This window comes from Elephantulus edwardii, unplaced genomic scaffold (assembly GCF_000299155.1).
Source record: "Elephantulus edwardii isolate Elephantulus edwardi_28Jun2011 unplaced genomic scaffold, EleEdw1.0 scaffold00062, whole genome shotgun sequence".
In the NCBI taxonomy this organism is placed as follows: Eukaryota; Metazoa; Chordata; class Mammalia; order Macroscelidea; family Macroscelididae; genus Elephantulus; species Elephantulus edwardii.
Genome location: NW_006399812.1, coordinates 14,600,671 through 14,610,987, shown reverse-complemented (window position 1 = coordinate 14,610,987; position 10,317 = coordinate 14,600,671). Strand labels below are relative to the sequence as shown.

General features: G+C 47.6%; 1 protein-coding gene across 1 annotated transcript; it reads right to left on the bottom strand.

Annotated features, from left to right (window-relative positions):
- Positions 1-7,686: 7,686 nt before the first annotated feature.
- RGS9BP (regulator of G protein signaling 9 binding protein) lies at positions 7,687-8,379 on the bottom strand. Its single transcript, XM_006887834.1, has one exon. The coding sequence runs from the start codon at positions 8,377-8,379 to the stop codon at positions 7,687-7,689; it is 693 nt and encodes a 230-aa protein (XP_006887896.1).
- Between the last annotated feature and the right edge of the window lie 1,938 nt (positions 8,380-10,317).

The window sequence follows — 10,317 nt, the reverse complement described above, 5'->3', positions numbered from 1 at the left end:
GCTGGCTCGTTTTGGGCAGTTGGTGTAGCCCAAGAGAGCTCGGCCAAATTCCCCACCTGTGGGTGCGCCCTTAGGTGCTCTCCAGGGTAATCAGCAATACCCCAGTAAACACAGATAAGATCCTACCGGCCTTTCTCCTGCCAGTAGTTCCTCAACAGCTCACCTGATAGCTCCGGGTGATGTCTGGATCCTAGGTGGTGCCCTGAGGTCATCACAGGGCTGTGGTGGGGGTTGAGATGTGTGGTTGTGGAGCTGCAAGGGGGGTGGGATAAGGGGAGGAAAGCAAGGGACTAGGGGGCAAGGAGCGCAGGGCTTGGACACTATCACCAGGAGGTGGGGACGGGGCTTGGGCGCTGCTGGGGGTTTATGCAGCAGCACCCTGTGTGTTAAGGGTCACACAGGTGTGGGTTGCAGGGGGGGGTCACACAGTGTCCGGTAGTCTTCGTTCCTCTGGGGTCTAACAGTTTTCGCTCCTCTGGAGTTCTGCGGTAGGTGGCTGGCTGTTGTTCTTCCCGGGTCTCTTCCAGGTCCCTCTCGTGGTAGAACCCCGTCTGGCGGCAGCGTTCCCCCGTCTGGCGGCGGTGTTCCCCCGTCTGGCATCCTCGCTCTCGCACTGCGTTGCTCTCGCGCTCCAAAATACTATCTTGCTAATAGATTTAATGCATTGGACACTAATGACTCAAGACCAGATGAGTTGTGAGATGATGTCAAAGACATCATCCATGAAGAAACCCTTTGCCAAGAAATTTGGAAGACAGCTACCTGGCCCACTGACTGGAAGAGATGCATATTTATTCCCATTTAAAAAAGGGGGGATCCAACAAAATGTGGAAATTATCATATAGTATCACTAATATCACAGGTAAAATTTTGCTGAAGATTATTTTTTAAAAACAACTAGAATTTCATCAGGGAACTGCTAGAAATTCAAGCTGGATTCAGAAGAGGCCATGACAAGAGGTTCATGTCAGATGGATATTGGCTAAAGGCAGAAAATGCCGGAATGGTATTTATATGGTTTTAAAAATTTTTTTTTGTTTTTTTAATTAACTATGCAAAGGCGTTTGACTGTGTGGATCATAATAAATTATGGCTAACATTCACAGGAATGTGAATTCCAGAACACTTGATTGTGCTCATTCAGAATCTATAAAGAGACTAAGAAAATGTTGTCTGAATAGAACAAGGGACCACTGCTTGGATTAAAATGAGAAAATGTATGTGTCAGGGTTGTATCCTTTCTCCATACCTAGTTAATCTGTATGCTACGCAGATGATTCGGGAAGCTAGATTACATGAAGAAGAATATGGAATCAGGATTGGAGGAAGCCTCATCAGCAAGATACTTATGTATATGACACAACCTTACTTGCAGAAAGTGATGAAGAATTGAAGCACTTACTAAAGAAAAGACCATAGCCTTCAGAATGGGTTATATCTGGGGGTTTTTTTCAACAGCAACAAAATAAAAATCCTTAATACTAGCCAATAGACAACATGATAGATGGAGAAATAATTGAAGTTGTTAATGATTTCATTTTACTTGAATCCACAACTGGCACCCTTGGTAGCAGCAGTCAAGGTATCAAAAGTCATATTGCATTGGGGAAATATCCCAAGGACCGTTCCAAAGTTCTAAAGAGCAAGGATGTCAGTTTGAAGACTAAGGTGTTCCTTGTCTAAGCTATGGTATTTTAAATTGATTCTCATGCATCTGGAAGTTAGACATTAATAAGGATGACAGAAGAAGAATCAATGCCTTTGAATTGTCGTGTTGGCAAAGAATAATGAATTTCTCATGGGCTTCCAGAAGAATAAACACTTGGAGAAAGTGCAACAAGGTGCTCCTTAGAAGCAAGGATGGTGAAATTAGGTCTCACATACTTTAGACATATTGTTAGGAGGGCTAGTTCTTCGAAAAGGACTTTATGCTGGGAAATGTGGCAGGTCAAATAGAGAATGAGCCTCAGTGGCATGTATTTACACAGTGACTATAAACATGGTGGGAACATGGTGGTTATTGTGGGGATGGTGCCAGATAAGACAAGATCCAGATCTGTTGTTCATAGCATCACTATGAGTCATAGTGGACTTAACGGCACACAACAACAGTGAAAACAGGTTTGCTGGCCCACAAAGCCAGAGCTGAGTGCCTTTGCCTACCAAGCTTAGTTTGCTTAGCAGAGTACGGTGCTTTTTGGGGTCAAATGGAAGAGTTCAAAAACTTTTTAACATTGGCCTGAACAGGTCAGAGACCTAGGCAGAGAAGTTAATGGCCTGAGCCTTTGGGTTTAACTGAGGCGAGACACTGTTTCAAGTTGTTCCTTATCCTGAGTACTTCCCAAGCCTGTTACTTCCCTAATAGTCTTCCCAGCGGAGAGTTTTGTGTGTGAATTGTGTGGCCAGTGCAATGAATTACCAAGCCCAGCAGTCAAATAGAAACTTATGAGAAGGATATTTGAAGTCAGAGTTGGCCATGGGTGACCTCATAAGGACTGGCTTTGGTATGTTAATGAGGACTTTCTGCTGCTTCCTTGTGAAGGTAGAGGTAAGGCACAGTCATCTATAGATACAGTCACCTATACCCTAACCTGTTCTTGTTTTCTTTAATGATTCTTTTTCATTAATTACAGCCTGTTAAAATTTACATTTTTTAATAACAAAATAACACTTGCTGGATGACAAGAACATTCCGAGTTTTATTGTAAAAACAGTATGACAACATTAAATGAAAATATTGAAGAGACACTGTTTGTATCCACTGCCTTAATTAACAAATAATTTTATTCCTGTGGCTTTCCTCCATGTACATATATAACACACACATACAAGCAGGGACCACTCAACTTTGCCTTCTGGCAACAATAAAATAAATTTTTTTTTCCTTTTGGATCTCTCATTTAGTTTATTCAAGTTGGTCATATAAGCTTCAAGGTTTTCAAATTCTAAAACAAAGAATGAAGATGCCCCAAATTTCATAATACAACAATGAGGACATTCAGAGTCCTTTGTTAAAACTCAAAACAAAGACCACTCAGAATCCTTTGTGAAGGAGGATGAGAAATAAGTAAATGAAAGAAAGGAACAGTTCCCCCACAAATCCATCTTTGCATCCTGGATGCCTGGCTGGAGCATTGGCCTGTGGTCAGTTCCTGAGGGCTAAAAGAAATAGCATTTGAAATATGACTTTAATGTGTGTTGATAATAGTCTTAAGATATTTTGTGTGGAGACCTCCTAGTCTCTCTGAATCCACCATGCATATAAAGCCAAGTGTAACTGTTTCTCAGAAAAGCACTTGGGGATTTAGAATCCTGCAGTGTTTCTGACTATCTCTTTAAGTGATGTAATCAGTGAAAGGTAAATATGTTAACTGGGACATTCACTTCCATTCAAAGGTGCAGGATGGAGTAAGACTAATATATACATATATATATTGACTTATAGTAAGCGATAGCATTTTGAGGCTGCCTTTCCATACTAAGTTATAAATGCTGCATTTTATTTTTAAAATTTATTACTAATAAACTGTGTTGCTAGAAGCAGCATTTAAAGAGCAGACTAGAAACCTTTCATTCCACCTTGGGTCTTGGCGCTGACACAAAAACAACTCATGCTGTGCCCAAGGCGCCCATGGGAGGCAGATAATGCAGTTAGCGAACTGAGGTCACTAAGTTACCAGCAGAAAACAATTCTTCCGGCCTCCATGATAGATGACTGACTGCATTTTGCATCCCCAGTTTCCCAGAACCAGTGTAGGTGCCCCTATTGCTGGGCAAATTAAACCATTTTAACAAACACTGGGATTTCTTGCACTTGGAATTAGAACTCCCTAATTCCAATCTAATCTAAGCAGTGTAAATTAATAATTTACACATTTTGTTCTAAACCCATCCACTGATTTTTATGTGAACTACAATCACAGTAATCTTAGTTGTGATTTTTAAAAATAAATTGATATGGAATTTTACCAACAGGCTTTTTCAACAATAGCCACCAGACTGGAAGATTCCATCTATACACACCCAAACCAACAGAACCAGCCCTTTCTTGTTTAAACTACATTCTGTGAATGGTTTCAAGCTCTAGAAGGGACCTTTGGGTTGATCAGTCAGGACCCCCCCATTTCACAAATGAGGGCAGTGAGGCACAGGGAGGCCAGTGACTTGTCTGAGGTATTTGGAGGGAGGCAGAGCCCCCTGCCCATCGTAGTGGGCGGAGGCACTTTCCAGAGGTGAATCCTACAGAACATTTCTCAGGCAGAGACACACAGGCTCATATTTTGGGGATTACAACCTTAAAAACAAAAACCAACACAAACCACACTCAGTACTGAACAGAGAACTACATTTATAAAAGGGACCGACTGGCTAAAATCTTGTCACATTGAAAAGGAAAAGACAGCATTCCTAGGGTCATTGTACAAACCTGAACTCTTCGTCCATAACTATGCTTCAGTCACTTGACATTACACAACTTCACTGCACCACACTGTAAACCTTTGTTAAGTCACAAAGTTTGTCTTCTAAGTTTTATTTTAAAAATGGGTTTTTTCCCTCCTCTTGTGGCATCAACATATACTTTCTTACAACACATAAAAAGGGATTTTCCAGGCATTTTTCTCCTGTAGACATTAAAAAACTAATAACCATGTTTCAGAGCTCCTGCTTCTGAAAAGTAAAGTGCCCATGATAAGCACCTTGCGATTCCAAGTTTTTGTCTTTCCAGTCTCACTCAGATCAAGTAGTGGTCCTTTCCCCAGGAGAGACACTAGAGATGTATTCTCTTCATGGAAAAGGAGAATTGTAACAACATTTATGTTTGTCAAGTAAAAACCTGCCCTTTGCCTTGGACCTTTACTTTGGGAAAGTGGATATTCTTTATTAGACATTAACATTAGCATTGACCTCACCATCTATAGACCCTTTGTTGAACATTCTGAATTTTGCTGTTTTCCTATGTCACTTGTCATGGTGTACGACCAGACCTAATAGTTTTGAGAACATTAACAACTTTGTTATTAAACATTTAACTTGAAGCAGGCTTCTATCAGAAAGCAATCTCTTGATTATACATAGAACTGAGAACAGAGACATCAATGAGACTACTTGAGGTGGAAGTTCTAGGAGGCAATGTTTTAATTCCACACAGTGCCAGATAATCCTAGTGTTTAATATTTTAAAACGCTGTACGCTATCTAGGTTAGCATAATGTGAGATGAATATTTACTGCCAAAAAACAAAAGTAGTAGTCGCTTTGTTTCTTTTTTTGCACCATTTGATCACTAATTTCACTGAACAGAGGGCTCTCGGAATCAAGGTACCTATCTGATTGCAAATAGAAATAGCCAGCAATCTGCTGAGCGGGTAGAGCGTTACAAAGAAATTTGCCCCAATTCTTCTGAATGGGTCAGGCAGCATTTGATGGATGGTTGTCTCATCAGTAGAATCTGAACAATTTTTCCCCCTACGAACCAAATCACTTTGGTAAGAAATCTCAGAAATAACAGGATTTCTTTAGGGCTTGGTTTTAGAGATCCTTTTCCAGCGCTGGATTATAAAACAGCTGCAGCCTCTTTATTCTGAGAGATGGTAGCATTTGGAATGGCTCCTGTTCAGATCACCTTCTTTTACTAGTTGTTGTTGTGTATCGTTGAGTCCGAACAGAGCTGTAGTTGGCCCTCTAGTGGGTTTTCAGAGCCAATTAATCACCCAGGAAGAGATTACCCATCTTTCTTCCGAGGAGCAGCTGGTGGATTTGAACCAAGTATCTTTGAATTGGCAACACAACTCCTTGCCAGTAGACCTCTAGAGATCCATAAATCTTTGCACCAGCTTAAGACCTTGCTGTAGCATGGTCTAACTTGTTGGGCTGCTAACTGAAAGGTCAGCTGTTTGAATCTACCAGCCAGCCACTCCAAGGAAGAAGGATGGGCAGTCTCTTCCCAGCAAGATTGACAGATTCAGACAACTGAGCGAAGGCTACTGTGAGCCAAAACGGACTCAACAGCAGCGAGTAAAAAATGCTCCATATTTTGCCTGGGATCCTGAAATCTTTCAGCCGAGGAGTGAAAGTGGGCTCGATGAGAGGGGAAATTCCCTGGCCTGCTAAGAATAGGAGCCCAGAATAGGCAGTCCTCCTAGTTGCTCCAGACACTTGTAGAAACCTGCCAGTTCTCTCTTCCTGACCTCTTTTCTCTTTTCTGGAGTACACATAGATTTTAAAAGTCCTTATCAGTTTTCAGCCACACCAAAGTCTCTGGATCTTACTGCAAATTATTGGTAGAGATTCAAATGTATCTGTTTCCCCAGCCTCACTCCCCCAAGCATGTAAGAGAGCAGCCAATCCCAGCAGACCACAGGTGGGAAGTGGCAGCTCTGCTCAGGCAAACTTCAGCCTTGTTCTCAGGTTTTCTATGTTTCCTAGGTGGACACTTAACTCCATCTACCTATATGTGCAGTTCCAGAAGTTTCACTTTGATGACTCTGAGAGCGTGGGGAAGCCATGATTTTTGTAACATGTATACATACATACAAAGACCACTATGTCTGACCCATTGGCACTATTAAATTGTGGCCAAATGTCCATTAGAAAAACAGTCTCGAGGGCATATGATGAGGTTATGCGATTCCCCCCTTTCAAACAATGATTCTTTGTGACAAGCTTCTTAAATTCCAAGTTAGAGCTATTACTAAAACCCCAGTCTCAGCTGATAGGCTCAAAGGGTTTGTGGGTCGGTGATGCTGCTGTCTCCCTCTCAGGGGACAGTGTCCAGGTCACTAAACCCTGCAGCTCTCTCCAAAGCCAGTGCTCCTACTGGCCAGCAAGCAAATAAGGGGATAGATAGGATTAAGGGCTCCAAAGAGGATTCCCAGCGCTCCCCAAAGGAGGATCAAGCCCTCTGGTCTAGTTTTGAAACAAAAATAAGTCTCAGTGAAGGAGAAAGTGCCCGTGTTAAGTGACGTGTAGCTCTTCTCAAGTTCTGTGCCACCAGGTTGACCTAGGGGCATTGTGGGGAGCGGGGCGCCCTCTTTTTCAGAGAACTGCGTGCAGTGGCTGCCTGAGTAACCACACGAGGGCGCGAACTCAAGCCTCTTCAAGCTGCATTTGGTGACTAAAGAATAAACATTGCCAAGCAGCTCTAGCGTTCCACATAGAAAGCACTTTGCACAGTTCCTTTTGCATACTCTTCCTAATTTTAGGCCCCAGAGGATTAAAACAATAAAAACTGCTTGCATCTTATTGCAATTTGTTCGACCGGAAACAAAACCACCACCCACACAGGACAATATAGCTTCATCTCCACAGTTCATTCCACTGCCCCACAGGGATAGTGGAGTGGGGGCGCCAAAGCTCAGTAAATGTGCCCCCGCAGCACACGTAATGACTCATTAACTCGGAGGGCTCTGGGGTCACTGTGGACAGCCTTCTATTAATAGGGGATAAAGCTCCCGCAGACATTAGCTGTAAAGCTCTCATGGCTTGCACAAAGTTAACTCCTCCCAGGCCAGAGGAAATCACGTCCTGCACAGACTATTGTGCGAATATTGTGGGTGTACACATACACCTCCCGGGTTTCAGAACCACTCCCCTGAAACATGCTAGACTCCAAACCCATCCCGAGTTTTGTTCCTGAAGGGGTGTCCCCTGGTGGGGAGCAGTGGCTGCCGGTGGCCTTTGGATGTCGGTCAGCTCAGCTTGGCCACGCAAACTGCCAAGGCCACAGCCGCCAGCAGCACAGCGCTGAAAACGGTGACAGCCAGGGCTTTGTTTGGATCGCAGGCCCCCGTGTTCTCGTCTATTGACACGCCGCCAACCGAGGAGGTCCCCGCGATGGCACCGACCAGGAGTTCCTCGCCGGCCGCCTGCCGGGCCTGTACAGTCCAGCGGGGTACGTTAACTTTCATCTCCATGTCGTCGATCATCTGGCGCACTTGGAGAATCTCGCGCTCCAGCTGGTGCAGGTCGGCCACGTCGAAGTCGCTGTCGGCCTCGTGCCGCAGGCTGCGGGTGCTCGAGGAGCGTGCCACCACACCCGTGTGCACAAGCGGCCGCCGCGGGGCGTGCAGCGGGAACGCAGCTCCCAGCGCCAGCGCCCGCTGCATGTCCACCTCCAGCAGCTCCAGGCAGCCGGCGAAGGCCACCCATAGACGCTCGAACTCGGTGCGCTCCTCCGCGCCCAGGCTTCGGTCGCGCAGCGCGGCTGTCAGCCCAGCGCGGGTGTCGGCCGCCAGCTCCTGCGCCTTGTGGCGTGCCTTTTGCAGCTCCTTGCGTAAGTGCTGCGAGTCTCCAGAGCCGCCGACGGTCAGCACTAGGTGGTGGTAGCCTGCGGTCGTCTTGTTGAGCGCGTCCAGCAGCGCCTTGCACTCCTCCCTCGCCATGGATGGCAGTGCGCTCTGCAACGTCCGGGTCTGTCTCCCCTTCTTGGTCTCACGTCCTCAGCGGGGCAGGATGCAGCCAGCCCGGATGACCGCCCCGAGCCTGGCAGCCCGTGCGCTCCTCATGGCCCAAGACTTTGCAGGGATGTGCGACGTGCGCTTCAACCAACTGGGTGCAGAAAGGGATCCCTGTTAACTGCCTCCAGCCCGCTTGTTCATCCTCCCTAGACGCGCTCTGCACGAGGTCTCTGCTCGGCACTCCCTTCCATGGTAGCCTCCTGTAAAGCTCCGGGCGCGGTCCCCATCCTTCTCCCGCGTCACCCCCAGGGTCAGCCTGCTGCCCAGCTGCGCACTCCGCCTCGGTGTCTAGCTTGAGCGACTGGTCAGATTTCCTAGGACCCGCCCACCTCCCTCGGTCCCCGGGCGCTTCCACCCCCTGGACCAACAGTAGGCGGGGCCCTGCGGGGAAGGTCACGTGTGGGTTCCCTATCTTTCCCTATTTGGTACCCTATTACAGCTCTGGAATATTACAGCTCAGGAATGTTAGCGTTCAGTAGATGCAAATCTTCCCTTTTCTGTAGATGGAGAAACTGGTCCAGGAAAAAAAAAAATTACAGGTAACACGGCGTCCATTCAAACGAGGGACTAGAACCTAGGACCCCTGATTCTCAGACCCTGCTGGCGACAGGGACTGTGAAACCATTCTTCAAAATGGGCAGTGAAGAGTGAGCCATGGGGTCAGGCAGTTCCCAGGGTCAGGATCTTTTTCGCGTCCCAGTTCCGACCCCTTTCCTCTACCAAGCTTGAACCCCACCCCTAGTATCCTATCTGCTCTGGTTCCCTCCTCCTTGCCTCCCTTTCCGGGCACGCGCAGTCGGCGGCTTTGGGCTGGGCCAACATGAATAGGAAGCGCCTGAGCTCCGCCCCTCGCTGGGCCGGAACCAGTGATTGCTCTGTGGAGATGTCACTCTGTGTAGCGACCGCCACTCATTGGGCCAGTCGGGGGCCCTGGGCGGGGTTTCGCCCAACGGCGGAGCACGGAGGGATGGACGGTGGAGCGCCCCAAGCGTGCTGGGGTAGTGGGCGCGGAGGTCTGAACCCAAGGACCAGGCGGAGCTGCCGCCGCTGCTTGGGGATGAGCCGGAGGTGAAGCTATGTAGCTTTTCTAAGTAAGTATCTCCGGCGCCTCCCCTCCCTTGGGATGACTGCGCCTTGGACACCGAGGCTGGGCCTCGGCCGGGGCGGGAGGGGGAGGGGCTCAGTCCTCGTTGCACCCGCGGGTCCGGGCGGTCCCCAGGTCCGCTGACCAGTCTCGCTGGCCCCCGAACACCGGGGCCCCTGCTGCTGGGCCGCCCTGCCATGCCTCTGGCCAGGCGCACTATGTTCACTTTCTCGCATCTAGAGGGCTTGAGGAACGATCCTCTGACCCTTGGGGCTCCGGTCCAGGGATCAGAAGAGCATGGACTTGGGGACAATGGGCAGGATCGTCCCACAATTTTCAGGTGGCATGCCAAGGGGAGGGCCTTTGCAGGAGAGGTTGTAATAGAGACTGGAGCCTCTAACCCCGCTGTTGTGTTGAGGGAAGTGAGGAGAAGACTGTGCATGCATTTGGCTTGATGTGGTCGGCATTCGCCTGAAGGCTCCCCTGCCCCTCTTAGATAGAGATTACTCCAGGAAAACTCGTAAGCACCCAGAAGTGCGAGGCTTGGGGTCTTTTCAGTTCTTTTCTTGGAAACCGTACTGCTTAGAGGCGCTCGAGGCAACCCGGGGCTCAAGACTTCCCTCAGGAGACATGAATCTGGTCTAGAGGGGTAGCCGGTGACCCGGCTTCCTTGAGAATTTGGGACAATACTGTAGCCATTTGGTTGCACGAGACAGGTAGAGGACTTTAAGGTCTCAAGATTTTCCACGTGGAGCCTGGTGTTTGGGTTGATCAGTAGG